Source organism: Pituophis catenifer, unplaced genomic scaffold, assembly GCF_029215685.1.
Source record: "Pituophis catenifer annectens isolate HBS135680 unplaced genomic scaffold, rPitCat1.0.hap2 SCAF_2, whole genome shotgun sequence".
NCBI classification, from domain to species: Eukaryota; Metazoa; Chordata; class Lepidosauria; order Squamata; family Colubridae; genus Pituophis; species Pituophis catenifer.
This window is the reverse complement of record NW_027256882.1, coordinates 108025009-108048741: the sequence shown is the minus strand read 5'-3', so window position 1 is coordinate 108048741 and position 23733 is coordinate 108025009. Positions and strand designations below refer to the sequence as shown.

The 23733-nt window shown below is 36.7% G+C and overlaps 1 protein-coding gene across 1 annotated transcript in view; it reads right to left on the bottom strand.

Moving 5' to 3' along the window:
* Positions 1–23733, bottom strand: part of RBM27 (RNA binding motif protein 27) — a 41616-nt gene that overhangs the window by 14401 nt on the left and 3482 nt on the right. Inside the window, exons 2-14 of the mRNA XM_070937345.1 lie at positions 21675–21793; positions 19456–19583; positions 17466–17507; positions 12532–12623; positions 11696–11907; positions 10105–10365; positions 7998–8228; positions 6744–6878; positions 5180–5329; positions 3411–3558; positions 2208–2358; positions 1233–1529; positions 967–1107 (exon numbers count right to left, since the gene is read on the bottom strand). Coding sequence (XP_070793446.1) covers positions 967–1107; positions 1233–1529; positions 2208–2358; positions 3411–3558; positions 5180–5329; positions 6744–6878; positions 7998–8228; positions 10105–10365; positions 11696–11907; positions 12532–12623; positions 17466–17507; positions 19456–19583; positions 21675–21793 — 2107 coding nt within the window. The remainder of the gene's footprint in view (positions 1–966; positions 1108–1232; positions 1530–2207; positions 2359–3410; positions 3559–5179; positions 5330–6743; positions 6879–7997; positions 8229–10104; positions 10366–11695; positions 11908–12531; positions 12624–17465; positions 17508–19455; positions 19584–21674; positions 21794–23733) is intronic.

Here is a 23733-nt window from a genome sequence, read left to right as displayed (position 1 = left end):
TCTTCTGAGAGCTCTTTTCTGCGAGGCATGGTTCACATCAGACAGTGCTTCTTGACACCAGTAAACCCAAAACAGGTGTGTGTTTTTAAAGGGCAGGACAGCTGTCAGCAACACATCCAATATCATCACACTGACTGGAGTCAAAGTTGGCTCACTCCTGGCTCCAGTTAGCTCTTGGAGAAGCCATTAGGCTAGGGGCTCACATATTTTTTCCTCCCTGCACTGTGAATGTTTACATGTTATGTTCAATTAAACCATGGCAACATCTAATGTTTGTGTAGTATTACTTTAAGCAGACTGTGTTTTTCTATTGTTGTGACTTAGATGAAGTTCAGAGCACATTTTATGACCAATTCATGCAAAACTCTACGTAATCCCAAGGGGTTCACATACTTTTTCTTGCAACTGTACAATATCAATATACAAGTTAATTTTAACTAAAAACAAACCATTAACCAAAAAAACCATGAAACTATAGGATTTAGCACGTTTGGAACACTAGAAACAATACTGTTCAAAACAGTACTGTGTTTCAAGCTTGGAACAAAACTCTTGAAACCAAGACTCAACATACAGTAATCAAAAACCTCTGGAAACAGAAAATGTGATAACCAACACAACACAGAAAGTATGGAAAAGCAAACAAAGCAATACAAAAAACTTTCACATAGTTTTGAAAACATATAAATATATTCATTATTTTAAAAGCACAAAATCTTAAAACACCTATATTTTATTTTCCATTAAAATTGTATAGGTAGAAGCAATATATTAGGAAGTAAACATTAAAAATAAAATCTTCAATTAAAAGACTTCTTAAATCTCTTTTCATTAAGTCAATTTTTCAACCAATAGAATTACTCAGTCTTTTTAAAAATATCATTGCTTGTAATTAATATATTGCATGATTACGTTTGTAGTATTTTGTCCTGAGATCAGAATGTCTTTTATATCCACTTCTCTTACCTGAACATCCTCTGTAGTAGCATTGGACTGGTTAAGTAATACATGATGAGAATCTGGATGATTTCCACTGGTTGTTCCAAGTCGATGTTTAACTGGAACCTTGTTAAAGACATAGGCACCTGGAGTTAATGGTTTAACCACCTGCATGAATGCACATTAAACAGAAAAATGTTACTATGCATTCATCTTTTTGAACCATCACCATAGATCCCAAAGATCAGAATTTGGGAAGATCAAAGAACGGAAGTTACAGTAGAATACTACACCTTTGGCATACTGCTGTGTATTGTTACAGGTGGAGGCTGTGCCAAAACTTGTGGCTGCACATGCAGTTGATGAAGAGATTGTGTTGGCAGCAGCTGCTGTTGCTGCTGCAGCTGTGGTGGCTGCGGCTGTGACAGTTGCTGCTGTTGCAAGGGCTGCTGCTCGTTGCTTTCCCGGTGCCACAATACTCGTATAAACCGATTGTTCAACACTGCCTCTGTGCTAGAAATAGCTTTTCTGGCTTCATCGTTCGTTAAATACTGAATTAGAGCAGCTTCAGGATCATTCTTAAAGGCAACCTAAGGAACAAAAATCCAACATTTTTATCTGCAAAGTCTAATCACATAGCAACAAAATGTCTAAGCCATAATTACTAGTTGTAATTTATTTCGGAGCTATTATTTCTGGTAAGATACTTTTATGAAATTCTTTGCAATAGTATTTAAGCATTTGCTGCCCGCATTTTCATCAACACTGAAGTACAGGAATTCTAAATTGATGCCATTTGTATATAATGCCATAAGGTGGCACGTTAAGAAAGTGCTAAAAACAAGCACTCAAGCAATGTTGAGTGAAGAACTGACATTTTTACAACAGAACACCATCACTGCTTTAGTGTTTTTTCCCTAAACATTGAAGAAGTAATTTTTCATATCTAACTTGGAAATAAATTTAATTGTGCCACCATCGAACATGTTACAGAAAAAAGGTACTCAACCATTCTTAACACAAGATTGCCCATTTCACTATATAAAACAGAATGAGAAGTATAACTACAGTGTCACTGATCAAAGTCTGTCCCCTGCTGTTTGAGAAATGGATGAATACCACTTCCTAAGGCACCTTGTTTCCTTAGCCAATAGCTTGTATTGCTGCAAAATTTCTCCAAATACTTTCCCCAGACTAATGTCCATGCTATTTTAAACCCATCAGCTCTTGTTTTATACAAATGTACATAAGGAAGTGTTTAATTTTACCTGAATGTTGGAAATTGTTCCAAATTTGCTGAAATGTTCATTCAACTGAGTAATATTGTTCAGTTCTGGTGGTATTTTACGAACTTCCAATTTAGTATTCGTATACTGGCTCTTCTTCAGGAACCCTGGCTTATTTTGGTTATTAGTTTGTCTGAAGAAAAAGAAAGGAAATGAGGCTTCACATGTTCTTTTAAAAAATTAATTTATGCCAAACAGCAATCTTTTATTTTTAAAGCCTTTTAATATAAGAATTAAAATAATGTCAAGCGTATTCATGGAACAATTCTAATAGGTTCGAGATTAAACTGCAGGCAGGGAATTTACCATATTCCACCAGGCTTTTCACCTCTACTTGGCACTCTTACTGAAAAACCACATTATTTTAAAATGTTTTTATTTATTTAAATGATTTATAGAGCTGCCCATCACATAGCAGTTTGTTATGCTATATTTAAAACTTAAAATAAGAGCCAGTGTAGTGTAATGGTGAAAGTGCTGGTTTGGAAATCGAGAGACTGAATTCTAGTCATGCCTTAAGCATGAAAGCTGACTGGCTGCTCCCAAGAGCCCTCACAGGGTGGTGGTGGTGGTAATTGTTTTGCTTCTCATCCAAGAAACTTTTTAAGCTCTGACTGGATGGTGGGGATTGGTGGAGTATGGGAGTATGAATGATTTCCAGAAAAAGTGCAGACTACAGGAACCATTTGTACTTCAGTTTGAGGTGCAGACAACACAGACTCGTCCTCAACAGCCTGCTCCTGTCTTCACAGGGTAGAAAACATCCTGCAGCCAAGAAGGCTCCATACCCATTCACACTTCTCAGGTGATCCTGAGGACACAGACAAATCTCCAAGTGGGCTCAACTACTCTCTAAAAGAATGCAAATTACAGCTGTCTGCAAGGAATATAAATCCTTCCATTCCCCACCATCCAGTTAGAGCGGAAGAAGCTTCTTGGATGAGAAGTGAAATGTCTTCAAAGAAAAACCAGAAAGTCCAGTTGCCTCCTGAAAAGGCACCTTTGGGACAACCATGACCTGGATGACTGAGAATAGAACCAATATACCCTGGTTTAAACATTATTTTAATTTAATTAAGCTAAAATGTTCATAACCATTCCTGATTTTCAGGTCCCACAGTTCTTTCATGTAATATTTCTGATTTTGATTCAATGATGTAATTAATTAGCAACCCATGTCCTTACTTTCCAATCCATGGTTTCTTTGGAGATGGTCCTTCTATAGTGTTCAAAATTCTCTTCCTGTTGTCTGGCTCAAGCACCACTCTGGATACATTACTGCTGTTACTTGCAATTCCAATTGGAGGTTCGGTTTGTATGATAATATTAGCAGCTAAAAGAAAAGATCAATATACTTGAAGCACATCATTGCTACCATACATTTCTCTTGTAGGAATAACAGAAATAATGCTAATATAGTATCGAAACTTCTATATTGTTCAGATCCTCCACAACAGAAAATAAAATGGGCAAAATTGGAAATCTTTTTGCTGGAGACACCATTCTCCCTTTCTGAAATATAATTTAAGTGAAAATTCAACAATGGAAAATTGCTCACAATTCCAATTATAAGAGGCACTACATATAAGTAGCAATAGTAAAATTTGCACAGAATGCCTCTGAAAATAAATATTGCTTGTTCATTTAATTACTAAAACAAAGTTTGACAAATTGGTCAATTTCTTTTTTTTCTTTTTGAGTTTATTTTACTGATCTTACCAGCAATCTGTTTCCTGATCAGCTTATGCATTTGGCAAAAAGTCTACATAAACATTTATGACCACAAGAGACGTAGCTTGTATGTCTTTTTCTATGACACGTTTTTTTTTTTTTTTCATTTTATCGTCTTCTACTTTTAGAGATATGAGCTGCTCAGAGTCTGGGAATCAGGTGGCCTCTAAATATCAGCGAGTCAGTCAGTCCCTATTCTTCCTTCATTTGTCTTTGGGTGCTTTTCAATAATTTATTTCACATTGTTGTTTTTGTTGGAATTGCTCCACCAAATTTTAGAGAGAGCGAACAAGCGCATTCTAGTTTATATGTTTAGGAGCTACAAATTGAATAAATCTATATACTGTGTTTTTCAGAGTATAAGACGCATCTTTTTCCCCCCTAAAAGAGGCTGAAAATTTGGGTGCGTCTTATACTTCGAATGTAGCTTTTTTGAAGCTTTTTTTCAGCCCTAACAAGGTGCTAGCTGAGTGAAGTGATCTCCCCCGTGCTTTGCCTGCTTTTCTCATTGCTGCTTCCTCTTAGCTGTGCCTTAGAAGCTGTTTTTTACCCCCAAGCAGGGGATAAAAAACCAGCAAACTAATGTGCTGAAGCTGACCAGACTAAGGACGCTAGCCAGATGAATACCTGGTAGGCAGATTCCCCCCCCCCATTTTCCTCCCCAAAAACTAAGCTGCGTCTTATACTCTGCTGCGTCTTATACTCCGAAAAATACGGTAAATATATGACTTGGACAAATATATGTGATATTCTTGTAGAATGCACAAGCAGCATTACAGACAAGTTTAAAGAGAAAAAACACTGTACTGCATACCACTTATTCATTCCATTCATTGGTACCAAATTATTTCTGAAATAACTACAAGTTTATGTTTTCTTAGAGAAAATGTTTGGCATAATGCAGGAAACAAGAACCACAAATTTCAATAAAATGTTTCAGTGCAAGAATTAGGGATAAAATAAAATAAAATAAAAAAACTTGGGAACTGATCGGAATCTCTAATCCTTATTTATTTAGTTTACACAGACTGAATATTTTAATCCCTCCTTCCCAGACATTTCAGAGTCTGGATTGAGCTACCATTTATAAGCTGAATTACTAATGAAATCTTCTCCTATGTATTAGTCATTTGTGAGCAATTCTCCTCCTGTTACTTTCTCAGCCTCTTTACAATCTGTCATGATATTCCAAACCCTCAATGTTTTCATATAAGAGATCACACCTCTTGGATTTGTGTCCATTTCACCAGATGTTAGGCCAATAAGATTTGGACGCTGCATTGGAGTCCTTGAAAAGAACTGTCGATACTGAGATCTACCAGTACTAGTAATACTAGGAGCTTCTGGATTATAGCCATCTGGTTCATATGTATCTAGAGAGAGAGAGAGAGAGAGAGAGAGAGAGAGAGAGAGAGAGAGAGAGAGAGAGGGGAGGGGGAGAGTGAAAGAGAGAGAGGGAGGGAGAGAAGGAGGGAGAGAGAAGGGGGAGGGAGGGAGAAAGAGAGAGGGAGGAAGACGGGGGAAGAGGAAATTTCCTTATTTAAAAACAAAGAATTTTAATTTATAAAATTACATCCCGCCTTCCATATAATGTCATTCTCAGATCAATTATCAATCAATTATAAGATGACACTTTTTTTTCCTATCAAAATATGAAAGCACATCAATAAAAACAAACCCATTCATCAGTTAAAAACTACTTCAGCAAAATGTTTAAAGCTCAAAAACCTGGCAAGATATGTTTTGAGTTGTAATGCAACTTATTCCCTTAATTTCTTTGCATCAACATCACAGATTGAGATCTCTGTAAGATGCCTACAAGAGGGCATCCATTTAGAACAGGGGTCCCCAACCCCTAGTCCATGGACCAGCACCAGTCCGCGACACGCCAACAACTGGTCCGCACACACAAGTGAAGCCTGCATCTATGGGATGCAGGCAGCACCCAAAACCATGCCCTCTCCAGTCCACAGAACTCTCTCCATGGAACTGGTCCCTGGTGCTTAAAAGGTTGGGAGCTGCTGATCTAGAATAGATGGAAATGGGTGTTCCTGACATTGCTAGAAAACATTGAGATGCTTCAAGAAAAAGGTGCTTCCCCCCCCCCCCTTTCCTGCACCTTCCAATTTTTCTTGCTTCCAGGGTCTTAAGACATGACATTCTTTGAGCGAAGGAACTGGTATGGATCAATCTTGGAGGACTGAATCAATTAGGCAGATGAAGAGACAGGCAGTCTGTAGAGACCACACACACACAAAGGTTGAGGATGTATGTGGTGATTTTATTGTCTTACATAGTGACATTATAAAGTTTGTTACTTTCAAGTTACAGTATACTTGGCAGCATCTCATTGGCTACAGAATCTTCCAGGTAACTAGAGTCTTTGGTTAACCATTACTGCTTTGCTTAAGCACTTATAATGTTAGACTTTAATTAAAGTCTAATATACATATATCCCATTTCCTCTCCTGCTGTTCCTCTTATTTACAGAGTTAGGATCTTAGCTTCTAATGTAATTTCCTGGTGCTTACGTGCAAGTAACCTTCCTTATCTGAGGTTTACCATCCAAGATAGGAAAATCCCTGCACATATGCAGATTGCAGATTCCTACAGCAGTCCTTCAAGTAACCTATGCCTTGTTAAGGATTACAGTTCATTTCATCAGACGTAAATTATATTTTGTCATGCAAAACATGACCCTCATTAGAGAAATGGGAAACAATTTCCCATTTGCAGCTAATAAACATGGATATATACTGTGAGATGCAGAAAATAATATTTGCTTACGTTCTGATACTGAATACAGTAGGCTTTGGGGTAGTGGTGGAGGTAGCCTTGCCCCCATTGGTGCAAGGCTGGGCACTGTAGTTGTTCCTGGCGGGTCACGGCTATTAATTAAACTGGATTGAGATGAAGGAGGTCCTGGAATAAAACAATTTTTATACATTATGTCTCTTCATGAATATAGTAAGGCATTTGTAGTAGGAGTATAGGAATTAACTCATTTTTTCCGTAAAACGAATCAAATGTTGGACCAAACTAGCTACCTAACACAACTCAAAGAAAATCAGTACAGGGAGTCCTCGACTTACAACAGTTCATTTAGTGAGTGTTCAAAGTTACAACAGCACTGAAAAAAATTACTTATGACTGGTTTTCACATTTATGACTGTGGCAGCATCCCCATGGTCACCTGATCAAAATTCAGATGTTTAGCAAATGGTTCGTATTTATGACAGTTGGAGTGTCCTGAGGTCATGTGATCAGCTTTTGTAACCTTCTGACAAGCAAAGCCAATGAGGAATCCGGATTCATTTAACGATCATGTTACTAACTTAACAAATGCAATGATTGACTTAACAACAGTGGCAAGAAAAATCATAAAATGGGGCAAACCCACTTAACTAAAGTTTTGCTTAGCAACATAAATTTGGGGCTCAATTGTGGTCGTAAATCGAGGACAACCTGTATACACGTGCTCATGAGTAGCCAACAAATATGAACACACACACACACAAACACAAACGAGAGAGGGAGACAGTGTCAGTCAGTCTTTTGAGGGTTTTAATGTACAGGTAGTTCTCAATTTATAATGATTTGTTTTGTGACCATTTGAAGTTACAAGGGCAGTGAAAAGTTTTTTACAACCAGTAATCATAACAATTGCAGCATTGTCATATTCACGCGATCAACATTCAGATGCTTGGTAATTGACATATATTTACAAGTGTTACAGCATCCCATGCTCATGTGATTGTCATTTGCAACCTTCCCACCTAGCTTCTGACAAGCAAAGCCAATAGGGGAAGCCAGATTTGTTTTAACAACCATGTGATTCACTTTTTTTTTTTAAAAAAAAAGTTTTTTATTAATAATACAATTAACTGCATGACTCACTTTACAACTGTGGCAAAAAAAAGGTTATAAAATTGGCCACGACTTAAAAACCACTTTGCTTAACCATAGAATTCTTCCCATTCGATATTATTACTGTAAGAAATAATCAACTGTTTTGCAACAACAACAACAAAATAATCTTACTTGGTATGGGGATTCTAACAAGTGGTGGCGGTCGAGGATGTAAATGTGGGCCTGGCATTCTCATGTTGTGGGTTGGACCTTGGGTTGGGGGCATTAGCATTCCAGGTGGAGGAAGTCCCGGAGGCGGAGGTGGGAAAGGAATCATGCTTGGCAGAGATACTTCATCTACAACTAGTGGATCATTTCCATGATCGAACTGACAAAGATCACCAAGTACGCAAAATCCTCGTTCTATTAAGAAAGGGTGGGAAAAAAGCCAGATAGAATCATTACTGATAACTAATTCATTATACACAAAAAAAGAGGTTTTGTTAAAGACTTTTTATACTAATAAAAGCATTTGTTATGTAATGCAATGGGCAATGACATTGCATGGTCCATTTCACATGAAAATAAGCATCGGTCTTAAATCACCTTGCTAAAACTGCAATCTTTTTGAATATTTTTCTCTATAAAGGAACCATTCTTCTAGAATAAAGAAGAAGGGAGACAACATCAAACGATAATCTTCTGAAAAAAAGAGTTTTAGCCTACTCTATGTCTTTCTCCATAATATTTAAATTAAGACATTAATTTAACTAATCACGTTATTTGACGTGAATATCAAAACATAGAGCATACCGTATTTTTCGGAGTATAAGATGCACCTTCCCCCCCCCCAGAGACTGAAAATTTGGGTGCATCTTATACTCCAAATGTAGCTTTTTCGAAGTTTTTTTTCAGCCCTAACAAGGCACTAGCGAGCGATCTTCCCACCTTTGCCACTGTGCTTTAACAAGGCGCTAGCGAGTGACGCGATCTCCATGCTTTGCTCTGACTCTTAGCTGTTCTTTAGAAACTTTTTTCCAGCCCTAACTAGGCGCTGATTGAAGCGATCTCCCCATGCTTTGCCTGCTTTTCTCATTGCTGCTTCCTCTCAGCTGTGCCTTAGAAGCTGTTTTTTAATCCTCAAGCAGGAGATAAAAAACCAGTAAACTAATGTGCTGAAGCTGACCAGACTAAGGATCTGTTCTGCCCCAGCTACGGATCCCAAAGAACGCAGCACACACAAAGTCCGTACAAACCTTAGTTTACTAATTAAGGACTACTAATGAGCTTTCTAAGTAAAGTTTATATCAGTCTTTTCTGAACAAAGGCTGTTAATTTAACTTCATTAACAGCCGACAAGAATTCAAAGAATAACTCAATTCTGAGGCACAGTATTTCAGATAACCGTAATCTTACTGTGGTTGGCAGAATGCCCAGAAGCAATTTGCAGGAAAACTGACAAGAGATAAACAAGAGCCAAATCAAACGTTTCTGGAATCAAGACACGAAGGAATATGAACGAAGTTGTTTCCTGAAAATTGCATCAGTCGTTGTCCTTCCTTAAATAGGCTAGGGGAATGGCCAATTAGCCCCAAGCCTTACTCTCAAGGAGACCTCCTCCTGAGGAGCCACTCCTGCCTTTTAACAGCTCTGCGTGCTCGTGCATCAAGAAGAGGCTCCTCCTCTTCACTTATGGGCGCTTCTGGAGGTTCTGAAGGCCCTGGCTGAATCCCCGCCTCTGGCACCACATCTTCTCCAGCCTCATTGTCTGACTCGAGCGCCAGCTGCACAGGTTGCTGGCGCAGTAGCACACCAGCCTCCTCACTGTCGGAATCGGCTATCAGCTGCATAGGCCGCTGGCGGGCCACAACAGGATCCTAGCCAGATGAATACCTGGTAGGCAGATTTCTTACTCAATTAAGTACACAAACTATCACCGAAGTAGAATGAAATTAATCAGAGATGTACATATGATCTATATCAGTGGTTCTTAACCTTTGTGGCTTGGTGGTGGGTAGAGGAACCAGGCCATGTGAGTGGAGGGCCAGCGGACACATGCATGTGTGCGCAATTCAACTTGCACAAGTTGAGCTGTGCACGTGCACTGGCCTGCTGCTTACACAAATCGAGTTGCACACATGTACATGTACACTGGCTCACCGCTCATGGAGCCCGGTTCCGAATTGGCCATGGCCCAGAGGTTGGGGAACCCTGATCTATATGATAATAGTTTCATTGATATCATGTTTTGAAAATGCCATAAAAAACTGAAAGTAGAACAAGCAGAAGCTTCAGTTACCATCATAATCTCGACACCGCCTTTTTGGTGGAACATTCCTGCCAAATGAATTAGGTGCGGAATGATTGCCGTAGTAATTTGACCAGCTTTCTGTTGTGTTTTCAGGATGGTGAGCTGGCGCAATCACAGTGACAGCAGTAGGAATACACTGGGCTCCGGTAGAATACTGTTCAGCTGAGTTTATGGAAGACAAAGACACAGGGTTGTATGAACTGTCCATGTCACTTCTTTCACACTTGAATTTGGCTCGGTCTCTGTGATCTGTTTGAAAATTTGAAATAAATTTAGGTAAATTTACACTTTCTTCCACAGTTCTTTTGAGACATCATGACTCTGCATAAAAATTAGCATTACAGTATAATAATTTATTATTGTTCAAGTAAAATCTTCAAATACTGCTAAAATTACATTTCTGACAGTAAAAAAAGGATATAGTTAGGATCACTGCATAGAGTTCATTGACATTTCTTTCAGAAAAAAAACTATGACCTTACAAAAATGATTTCAATTATTAGATATTTTTTCTAAAATACTATTTTATCATATAACATAAATGCAATTTATAAGAGTAATAAGTTACTTATTTTATAGAAATAAGTAACATGCATCCACTTCTTTCAGCAGAGGCGTAATTCAGAACAGTAACATCTAGCAGTAGGCAAAGAATAACAGAAGGCACCGATCTATTAGAATGTACCTTAGAACAAATTAATAATTCCCTGCATTAAGGCACTCTACAGAGCAGTACATAGTCTGCTGTTGGAAAATGCCCAGCCAGGAAGGAGGACAACTCAAGCTGGGAATTAGCCTTGAATAACTGCAGTTGCAAGAATAGAATAGAATAGAATAGAATAGAATAGAATAGAATAGAATAGAATAGAATAGAATAGAATAGAATAGAATTTTTTATTGGCCGAGTGTGATTGGACACACAAGGAATTTGTCTTGGTGCATATACTCTCAGTGTAACATAAAAGAAAAGATACGTTCATCAAGAAGAGCCTTGGTAGTACAAGGGTTTAAGGCACCCTGTTATTAAGCTGCTTAAAACCAGCTGCCTGCAATTACTGCAGGGTTCGAATCTTGCCAAGGCTCAAGGTTGACTCAGCCTTCCATCCTTTCTAAGGTAGGTGAAATGAGGACCCAGTTTGTGGGGGCAATAAGCTGACTTTGTATAAATATACAAAAGGATGAAGGCTATTGCTGAGCACATTGTAAGCCGCCCTGAGTCTTCGGAGAAGGGCGGCATATAAATCAAATTAAAAAAAAAAAAAAAGAATCATAAGGTACAACACTTAATGAGGTCGAGGACTGACTCCTCCCACAGGCTCCACGGAACCTTATCTGTTCCCAAGGGAAGGAAAGCAGTCTGGGGAGATTCCTGCAGTATAGATAGAATTGCAATAACGTAGTCACACCTTGAACTCTTACTGTGTTGATCTATTGTCTGGGCCTGACACCAGCTATTTTTTAAATCAATTCTAATTATTTATCAGAATTAGGTGATATATATACACACACATATTCATTAAAAGCATGTTTTTCAATCTATTTTCACATGACGTCTTACTTGGATGTAATAGCAACTCACCAATATTTCTGCCAGGATCCCTGTCTTTGTTTGCATCTTGGTCTTTGCTTTTGCCTCTACTGCGGCTCCGACTTCGGCTTAACCCTCTGCTTTTACTACGACTCTTACTTCTTCCCCTTCGCCAGTCATATTTGTCTCTGTATAAGTCATTCCTATCATAGTATCTATCGTAGTCTCTCCATTTGCCATCATCTCTTTTTCTTTCTCTGGTTCTATTTAAAATTCAAAAGCAAAAAAATGAAGAAGAGGATTTTCAAACAACCTAAAATGTTCATAGCATTAAAATGTAATAAGAAGATACAGCAATAATTTTTTTTACACAAAAAATAATGTGTGGAACTCTTAAGCTTCGAGAAATATCATGAATAAAATAGAGATAGCAAATATAATCAATTTTCACTATTAGTTAGAATGACTAGAAAGTGTTGTGGTGCGCCAGCAGCCTGCGGAGCTGGCAGCAGAGTCGGACAGTGAGGAGGCTGGGGAGGACCATGGGTCAGTATGCCTGGTAGATGGACTGTTCTAAACACAAATGCTCTCTGAAAGTTTCTTGTGCTGATAAAATTGTAGTACTCAATCAGATGTATCAGCACAGATGAAAACATATTCTTGTTACACAACAACCATTTGAATCAGAGCAGATCAAATACAGCTAATGAATTATATTTATCTTAATCAGAGTGTACAGCAAGACCATCTGAGCATAAAGAAGAAGATATATTCTTACAATTATAATAATAATTTAACAAAGTTGGAAGGGATCTTGGAAGTCTTCTAGTCCAACCCAACCTCTGCTTAGACAGGAAACCCTACACCACTTATGAATAAACACAAACCTTTGCTCGTTAGAATCTGAACGATTTTTCTGCGGGCTAGTGTATTTCTTCTTTTTGTTCTCTCGGTCTTCTTCAAAAGATTCCTGAAATGTCTAACAACAAATACGAACATTATTATTAAATAAAACCCAATGCTATGGGAGACACAAAGCAATGATAATGCAGATTGACAAAAAACAACAATGCTAGATGCTAGCATTAAAAAAAGTGATTTATATATGGATTTCATTCATTGAAATCATTATAAACATACATAAATGTATAGCACTTTTTTTTTTGCAGTATTCCTTGTATGAAATCAGAATGGGTTACTAAAGAATATATAACATATTCTGTGTGTGAACCATTCTATGCACAAAACAGCATGTGGTCTGTTTAGACCCAAATCTGGAACATGCAATTTTAGTGTGGGTACAGACAAACCCTCCCCCCCATGTTCTGCACACAAAGTTTGTGAAATAGGAAACAATGGCAAAAATCAAACCAGTGGCATGGAGGGGAGAAAAGGAAGATTGGGGAGGAGGGGGGGGAGAGAAAGAAGTAGTAGGTATCCCAGTGTACCTGAAATCCAGGTGTGATGACAGCAGCAGCAAAGAGGAGGAGTATGCTAGGACACTTGGGAAAGGGACGGGCATGGGTACTTTTTGTTCAGTGGTGCTGTGGTTGAATTCAGGTATAGTGGCAGCAGAAATGAAAGAAAGCTTCAGGACAGGACTGGGGCTGGAATTACTAGAATGAGCAAGCAAGCTCAGAGGAAGAGAAATGTGTCCCATCCTGCAAAAGTGTCTGGAATCTGTCTTGCCTGAAATATGGAATAAGCAAGGATGCAACTACCTGGAACAGGTCCAATGAAATTCTGACTCACAATGCTTTCCCGGCAGAAAAAAGCCATTTTTTATTTCTTTCTTGGGTTACTGCTTCAAGTTTGAAAACTAGAAGGGCAAAGAGTGGGAACTAAGGATTCATGACACTAGAGTTCTCTATGAAAATAATGGCAAGCCCTAATTTGCTGAATTTTTGATCAGGAATTTCAAAAAATGTTACATTATACCAGTGGTGAAATCTAAAATTTGTTACTATCGGTTCTGTGGGCGTGGCTTGGGAAGGTAATGTGACTGGGTAGGCGTGGCCAATTTTAAAAAAAACTTTTAAAACCATTTTTTCTACAACCTCTTCGGCAAAGAGGTTATAAAAAAATGCTTTCAAAAGGCTCTGACGATCCCAGCTGAGTTGCCTGATCAGCAGACGCTTTTTAAAAAAACTCAGCTTGGATCGTCAGAAGCATTTAAAAGAAAAAAAGTGTTTTTTTCTTTTAAAAGCCTTTGACGATCCCAGCTGAGCCGCACGATCATCAGAGGCTTTTTTTTTTTTTACTTTTAAAAGCATTTTTTCCGCTGAAGAGGTTGTAGAAAAAATGCTTTTAAAAGTAAAAAAAAAAAAAAAAAAAGCCTCTGATGATTGTGTGGCTCAGCTGGGCATGGGGGGCGGGGGGGGCAGGGATTTTTGCTACCGTTCTCCGAACCACCCGCCTCCATCGCTACCGGATCAGGCGATCCGGTCCAAACCAGAAGCATTTCACCCCTGCATTATACCTATTGTTTTTATGGGAATAAGCTAGTTTATGGAACAAGTGCATCAGCCTTGAAAATCTTGAAATATAAATTTACAAATCAAAATGGATGGACATTTTAAAGTTTGTATTTTCATTTTTTACTTATTTTGAATCTGGTAATTAAGACAACACTATTTTATTCTGATAAACAGATCAGATCCACTTAACAGCATTAAAAAAAGTATCTATGGTAGCCTGGTTAGCAAATATTTTGACCCTTCTAGCCTTTTGGGCTGTGATGGTTTTCTTGCCTACTTTCAACAACTATGGGTTCTTCCAAGCAAATTAAAATACAGTTCACTCTTATGAAGTAGAAGAGCTGTTGATTTTAATACAGGTGGTCCTCGATTTATGACTACAATTGAGCCTCAAACTTTGATTAAGTGAGTTTTGTCCCATTTTATGACCTTTCTTGCCACAGTCGTTAAGTGAATTACTGCAGTTGGTAAGTCAGTAACACAGCTGTTAAGTGAGTCTGGCTTCCCCATTGATTTTGCTTGTCAAAAGGTGATCACATGACCTTGGGACACAGCAACAGTCATAAGTATGAACCAGTTGCCAAGCATCTGAATTTTGATCACATGATCATGGGGATACTACAAAGGTTGTAAGTGTGAAAAATAGCCCTAAGTGCTGTTGTAACTTTGAACGATCACTAAATGAACTGAGGTAAGTCAAGGACTACCTGTAATGAGACTTCGTTAAAAAATGAAAGTTATGTGAGATCTGGAAGATCAAGAAAAATCTCTCCTGGACCTGCTATCAAATTGGTACAATCTGAAAATCAGAACCCCAAAACACTGCAAACTGCTTGTTGAAATAAAAACTGAACAGTTTGGTAATCTACAATTGGGATGGGGGTTGGAAGAATGAAGCATTTGAAGAAAATTTAAAACTAAGTAAAGTAGAAATGCAAAATGTCTATGGAAATTGTCAGTCATCCAGGTCATGGTTGTCCCAAAGGTGCTCTTTCAAGAGGCAACTGGACAAAAAAGTCCAGTTGCCTTTTGAAAAAGCACTTTTGTGACAGAAATGCAAAAGAAAAAGAAAAGTGTTTGATGCAATGGCTCAAGGCATTGGGCTAGGTACCAGGAAACCGTGAATCCTAGGTCTACCTTAGGCACCTAGCCACTTTTTTCAATCAACGGCAGAAGACCATTGATTCAAATCATATCTGAAAAATGTTGCCAAAAACCAGCACAGGCTTGTCTCTGCATACTCAAAACTGATTCAAATGTATAAAAGAATAAATAAACAAAAACACCTTGTCAACCATTAAGCACAGTGGTGGATCTATTTATTACACTTTCAGCTTGTGCGGCAGTCAGTGGCATAGGAAATATTGCACAAATGGAAGGAGGAAGAGATTCAACCAAATATCAATGTATCACAGAATATCCCACAGTCAATGAAAAAATGTAGCTGAAATAAAGGCTGGAGATCATCTGCTTTAAAAGAAAATTTGGAAGCACATTTTTTTACAATTCTTTATTTTCTTGCACCTTTGTTTTTGCTCTTTTCTTTCATTTTTCCTCTTTTCTTATTCTAAGAATTAAGTTCTTGTTAGTTTTTTATTCTGTATTAAAATTTATAATGAAATTTATAAAAACTAAATAAAAACAATGATCTGAAATAAATTTCCAAATCAGTCTGAAATACTTACAGGAAAGAAAAAAGATTTTAGAAAGTCTTGCCCAGACTTTAAAAAGTGAAATCTGTGAAGAGATCTCAAAGATGCTGTGCATGCTAGGAGACCCAATAGTATTTCTAAGCTATAACAACTGTAAAGAGTAGCAGGAAGCCAGACTACCGGGGGGGGGGGGGGGGAGGAGGACAGGGGGGGACGTCTAGCTGGCTAAAGGAAGTATTTGGAAGCTGCTATTTCTGCCAAAAGAACTGGTGCAAAACGTTGATTAAAAGGATTTTGAAACCTTTGCACCCTGTCACATTCATTATTTTCTTATTTTGAGCCTTAAAATTTGCAAGCAGATAGAAAGTAGAAATTTCCTGACAGAACAATTAATCAGTGGCACAACTTGCCTCCAGAAGTTGTAGGCGCTCCAACACTGGAAGTTTTTAAGAAGAGATTGGACAACTATTTGTCTGAAATAAGGTTTCCTGTCTGAGCAGGGGGTTGGACTAGAAGGCCTCCAAGGTCCCTTCCAACTCTGTTGTTATGGTTATTATTAAGTATGTACTGAAATTTGCAGAATGTCATGTTTAACTTTGCACTATGTAGACATTGTATCAAGACTGGTTCATTCAGGGATTTATTAAGGCATGCCATTTGACTAAACTTTTGCATGCATCTTTGTGCTTTATTTTTGAACCAAAAGACAAGCTTAGAGCTATGTAAAACACCCTTTCAAATGCTTTTCATCACTTTGTCATCATGTTCATTTAGGTAATGTCGATATCCAAAGTGACAACTTTAACAGATACTTGTATTTCATTCAGTCTTTCACTACTGTGTTCCTTTCAAATGTTTTTGGCACAAGCCAAAGTGTGTGAAGTAAGTAAATACCTTAAGATATTCCCATATGCTTTTGTACCACTGCTTCTGTTCATAGTGTAGTGAACTTTAGAAAATTTCAACCCCTACAATAGAGTTTTTAAATTAGCAATTACTCACTGTGAAAACAGTTACTGGTAATTTATTTATTTATCAGGTCCCTTCTATGACTTTATCATAAATAGTGTGCTTCAAATTTTCAATGGAAATTGATTTTGGAGTGTAAATCTTCATAAATAGAACTGCACTTTCTGAGATGGTCTGCACAAAACATGTAGCAGACAAGATTTTAGCTACTGTATAATATTTTCTAAGTATTTTTGTGGAAAAAAGCAACACATTTGATTACGTGCCATCAAATTGGTGACAACTTTTAGCAACTACATAGATATTCTCCATGACAATTTGTTTCTAAATTATCCCCAGGAGATCAGAATTTTTCTTAAATTCAAGTGAAGTTGTCCTGATGAATAATTTGATAGCAAAGAGCAGAATTTAGGAGGAGACAGAAAAATCACTGCATGTATATGAGGAGGACTATGTGATACAAAGATATCATCTCTCACTTGACCTTATCTAAATATAGCAGAGATTTCAAATGTAACACAGTCTGAGTTAATAAAACATTAATCTTAACACAACACATGTTATTTCCCCAATTACATTTACTCCTAAATTAATTATCCATTGTGCTATGAAAGTACAATATTTAAAATGGCAGCTCTGACCTTGTAATTAAATAAACAAAATACAAGCTATAAAGCAATTCAAGCAGGATAAGAATAAATTTTTGCATTATTCCATACGAACCTCTGAAATGGGAATAACCTTCTTTAACACAGTATTTAGCATCTATAATAAAATATGAAATACTGTATGAAAAATACAAATATAAAAGTACATTTAATGCAGCACTGAAAACTACTTGATATCACATTAGTTTTTGTCCTTATGAATGAGTGTTTTTTCCCCAAAGATCTAATTATCTTTTAGCTACAATTCTTAAATGGAACCATCCAGATTTTATCTTTGACTTTAGACAACGTAAGGAACTGCATGAACTGCAAAATCTGTTGTATTTGTTGCATGAAAACAAGCACACAGTAGCTCAGAGGTTGAGTAGATTGTCCTAGATAGGGTCTTGATTCAGTCATATCATTGCCATGTTCTAAGTTTTATCCAAGAAAAATCTAAAGATGTGAGAAGATGGGTTGTATCTCATGTTTCACTTTCTTTCTCTACGCTGTGTGCCAGCCTGCCTGCTTTACATTCCCTATCGTCAAATTTAACTTCAAGCATGGCATACCTAACTGGTCTATATAGTCACAATGTTTCTTTGACTTTCGTAGCTTCTTCCTTCATCATAACTGTTCTCTTATTCAACTGACCCGCGGCTCTCAAATGGTTTTCCTTGACTAGTCAATGCATTCCCCGTCTTTCTATCCCCTTTTTCCTAGTGCTGGAAGCATCAGTACTACTGTTTTTTTCCCCCCACATTGGAACATACTTATTTAAGCTCCATCCATGCTCAGACAAAGCACACATTTTGATCCATTATGGACCAGCCAATATGGACCAGTCTGTTTCATGCATAGGATAGTCCTTGCAAGAAACCTTTTATGAAAGAGCCAAATTAAAATGAAGGCAAATGGTTGAATATCTTCAGAGAACAAAAACGTTATAAATAAGATATTAAGTGCCTCAACACATCATCACAGTGGCTCCTTATAGAATTCCTCAAACATGGACATTCCCTTTTACTACTGAGACTTCCTGAATTTTTCCCCAAAGGAATTAGAAAACAGTTCAGCAAAAAATAATAACATGGCCACAAACTTTCTTAGGAGTTCAATCCTGACCGGTTGACTTAGCCTACGAAGTGGTATGTAAATCTAAGTGCTACTGCTATTAGGAAACATAGTACATGCCTAGCTAAGTATAGAATAAGTATCACAATTCTAGCAACCCATATTATAAAAAAACAACAAGTCTTTCCAATTCAGATTGGTGTTCCATAAGTTTATTGTCTGTCTCCCTTACATAATTTGTGCAGAAGGCTACCTAACCATGTTCTAACATCAGAAAGGGCAATATAGTGCGGAATACAATTGGGCAGCTTCCAGCAGAAATTTCTGAAACTTGTTTCACATGCATTTCTTTTCAGCATTATATTAGTTTCATTCACCTAGAATTATATTTATAAGTAATAATAATATTAGCATTAGAAGTAACAAAATCCCTGTTTATTGTAAATTATATAACTTAAAACTTGGTATGTATGAATAGAAGCATAGGTCTTCCAATTAACATTCTTACAATTAAGCCATAGGCAGATGGTAGCATACTAGGGATTATGCATCCATACCCGCCACTTCTATAGCCTAGTTCCCAACGGCTCAAGGCCTGAAGGTGGGTTGTGGCCTGGGGTTTGGGACCCCTGATGTAAATCAGGTTTCCTTTAAAAATAAAGGGAAAACTATATGTTGTGTTTTCCCGAAAATAAGACCGGGTCTTATATTAATTTTTGTTCCAAAAGACGCATTAGGACTTATTTTCTGGTTAGATCTTATTTTCGGGGAAATAGGGTTATCAAGTAAAACTAGAATAAGGCAATACTGTTATATTTACTTACCTGGGATTGAATCCCATTACATTTCACTAGGTCTTCTTTCTCGGTGATGTGCTTTGGCTTATGCACAACCATCTTAGGGTATGTTCAATGAACATTACTGGGGTTAATTCTGAATGGATTTGCACAGGATTCCTCTATGTATCAAGGAAATTATATTAAAAAACTTACCATTGCTTCTTCTTTGATTTCTTCTTTTCCTTGATTAGTCTTCAGATCTGGTTTTACTGGTTCATTAGGAACTAGGTAATCCTTAGTATATAGGCTTTCAAATAATTTGTCAACAAAACCCGATGTTTCTGTGGGAGACAAACAAGAAAATTAATCACGTTTCTAATGAACCTTTCTAGTTTTGCATTAAAGTTGCCTTTTTTTTTACTCCAGATCAATTCAACTCCAATAAATGAAATAACCTAAAACTTGGTTTTCCAGTAACAGAAACATCACTACTGTATCACAGTGTTTCAAACATAAATTGTGATGTGATTGAGACCTGACATTTGAATTTGAAACATTAAATACTGCATGCTTGCCCTGCCCTTGATTATGCCTAAAATTGTTGTTCAGATTTCAGGGTCATATTCTTAAAACTATATTAAGAATCCACTGGGAGATCATTCTGTCTGCTGAAAACGATGGTATAAATTTTGTTTTAAAACCAGTATAATTTCTTCAAGGTACTAATTTTATAGCCTATTGAGAAAAAAAAAAAATCATGGCTGCCATAGTGAAATTTTAGGGTTTTTCCCTATTGACTTGAGCTGTGGCATTTAGTATGCTGACAAATATTTGCCTGCATCAAATGCCACCAATTTTACTTTTAAGTAAAAGCATATGTAACATCATATAGTTTCATTATAAATTCCCAAATTATGCTGGATGATTACCTTTCTGGAGGAAATAACAAGTCTTAACAACCACACTGGCCTTCCTGTATAGCATGGGTAAGGTAGGTTTTCAGTTTGGACCAAAGTTGGGAAGTGGAGATGCAGTGGCTTGCTTCTTTCTACCTTGCTCATCCATGTTAGAGCTGCAGATAGGAAGTAGATGCACACTGACATATTATGTCCTGGCAGGTTCTCCAAACTTAGACAACTAGGCCTACTGCATGCTGGAATAAGATAGGCCTTGGCCTGATGAGGAACTTTTCTTATAAGAAGCAAAGGGATTGCTGCATCTGAACATAGCCAATATTTTGCGAGTGAAATTACAGCACTTCGTTTAATGTTTTAATCTGCCAAAATGACATTTAAATGTTTTTGCCATTGCCACCTTTTGAGTTATTTTTTAATTTTTTTGGTCTAGTCTACAGCACTGGGTTCCCAGTAGTCTCCCTTCTAAGTAACAATAACTCTGATTAGCCTTTTAAGACAAGCAAAGCCTGAGTACGTGCTACCGTTCAGCTGGGGCAAATTTCCCTATGTTTAGCACCAACACTTAGTAGTGAATCAGACATTTATATTAATTATCTGTCATTGGGTGGTGCTGACTGTTAGCAATCACACAAATTTTCTCCATGATGTTTTTAATTTTGTCCTTCAGGTCTTCCAACCAAAGGCCCATCGCACTGTGACTGAATCCATCCATCTTGCTATTGCTTGTCCTCTTCTCCTCGTACTTTTCATCTTTCTCAGATTTAGAACTTCTCTAGAGAGCTATGTTTTGCCTAATGTATTCCTAAATAGGATAATTTGTTATGGGTCATTTCTGCCTTGAATGAGAACTCTGTGTTAATTTGTTTGATGTTCCATTTGTTTGTTTTCCAAAAACAAAGTTTGAAAGTGTTAATATGACACTTTCCTTTATTTGCTTCTTTACATATGATGGTCGATCCTAAAAAACAGAATGTATCTACTACCTTGATATCTTCACTATCAATTTTAAGGCTGGTTGTTGCATCTGTCGTCATTAATCTGGTCTTCTTTATAATTAATTTTAGTCCCATTTTTCACTGTACTCCTTAAATTTTATTACTAGAGCTTGCAGATCCTTTGCATTTTTAGATATCAGAGTAGCATCATCAGCACAGTGCAGGTTACTGATGTTTTTTCCTCCAATTTCAAAGCACAGTAATCTTCCAATCCTACTCTCTTAAGTATATCCATTATTTATCTGAATAAATAAGGAAAGAATATACAGCTTTGTCTCACTCATAGAATCAGTCTGTAGCTTCCCAATCTGTAAATAGGTTTCCCATGAGGATGGGATGTTCTGGGGCAGGAATTTATATATTTGCCCTTTGTATGTTTTAATCTGCCCAACAAATAAAGATCTTTCAGTAAATTATATGCTTTAAAATTATATTTTTAAAAGAAAAGCAACAATGTAGTAATAAGCAATATTTATATTTATATTCATAATACATTATTAATAAATATACATAAATGTACCTTTTTGCAGAAATACATCTAGCTGATCAGCACAGAAAGCCTTTAGTTCTTTTTCTGGCTTGTCTTTTTTGACCAGTGCAACAACATAGTTAGCCAAGGCTGATGGATCAGCATCACATCTGAGGAAAAATACTTTTATTAGCATATAACTTTTAGTGTCAGAAGTCTAACACAAGAAGATATATTTGTAATAAACTTCTCTGAAGATGCAGTATTTTATTCATATAGAGAAGTCTGATACAACTTCTACATGGGTGACTGGTATACAAATAGAAAATTTAACGTACAAACTTAGAAGAGCTAAGCAAAACATTTCACATAGGAAGCAATGTTCCCTGTACTAATGATAAATTCAATGTGATTAAGAATAAAATATTAGTATAAAAAGTAAACTAGCATTTAATTCAGACTAGAATGTAAGATTCAGCTTATTTACCATACTTCTTCACACTATAGAATTCTGTAGTGTTACCAGATCACAGCAAAAGCCACAACATGATGACTGAATGTTTATGTCCATAAAAACGCCTTTAAAAATGTTAAATGAACAAGTCTGTACTTTTTCCATATTATAGGCTCCATACGAAGTTTCCTCTATTCTACAGCCTTAGTATTTTCATGCATATTATTTTACTGTTATTTCCTCATGGTTCCTGTTTTAGAAGACACTATTTTGCTGGGGAAAAATGCTTTTACTTTTTTGCCTGCCTGATCCTTGGTTAGCCTCATTAGTTTTCTCTCAGATACTCTCTATCTTTTTTTCAGAGGTGCATTTTCTTCTTTCCTCAAGTTTTTGTTCAGTTTCTTTTCCTGTTTCTGCTCCTCCCCACTTTAGTCAGTCATCTGGCGACTTCCTGTCATTTTCTTTCCTCTCCCTTACATAGTTTTTCTGCTTGTCATGTCAGATTGTTCTGTGCAAAGTTGTCATCCCATCCAAACTAATAGCTTTCCTTCCCGAGTGCAGTACAAGTTGGTTTCAAGAGTAATTGGGCATTAACTGAACTATTATGGTGTTGAAGCCATGCACCACCATTAACTTTCAATATTATTATAGATATTATATCCAGGACTCAGGAGGAAACAGATATAAACTGCCTATAAACAGTAAAATGACCTGAATCATTTGCCCAGATTTAATATTTCTCTTAGTTTCCATCAGGCAATTGAAAGTATTTCATGTCCTGAAATTCTTTTAAAGTAAACCATAAGCACAACTTTATTAATATAGAAATCTTTAGGTTATAATAAAAATATGCTCCCAAGAACAATCTATTTTGGGAATATATTTTTATTATAACCCAAATATAGGTTGGGAGTATATCCAACAATCCAGTGATGTTTAAGTTAAGTGAGCTGATTTTTAAAATACTAACATGTAAGTTATAATTGACATTGAAAGTGTTAATCATATATTAGTTACAACAGTGTTATAAATTATAGTGGGAAAAACTAAAGAAAGTGATAAGGAGAAAAAGACAAGATCTTTTGCAGACAAATACACTTAGAATAAAATATTTGACATAAAAGCTCTATTTTGCATATTTGGCTGCAAAAGAATGCTGAATACCACTTCAATGGCATGTAAGAAGCAAGTTTAGTCATAAGCAAAGTATCAGAAGCAAATGTAGTCTATAAGTTGCATGCAAAAGATCTTAGGGTCAGCTCTAGGTATCTGCAAGTTTTCTGGAAGTAAGATTCATTGCAGACTTGAAAATCCCTAAGTACAGTAATATTTTGGCTTAAAACAATTTACAATGTAAATTTACAAGATAAGAAATACACACATCTTTTATACAAAGATTGTTGGTATATTCATGTATGCTAGTTTTGAAATGAAGATTTAAAATATGTACGTTGTGTGTTGCTAGATCCTTGTTTACATACACAATGATCAGTGTTTTGTTTATGCTTTTAGTGCTGCTGAAACTAATGAATGAAATAATGTAAACTCAATTCTTCTCAACATTAACTTAATAGTACATCAAGTTGATTATCAAAAATACCTTGTCTTGAAAGTAATGCACATATTGCATTATATATTGGCCATATTTACACACTG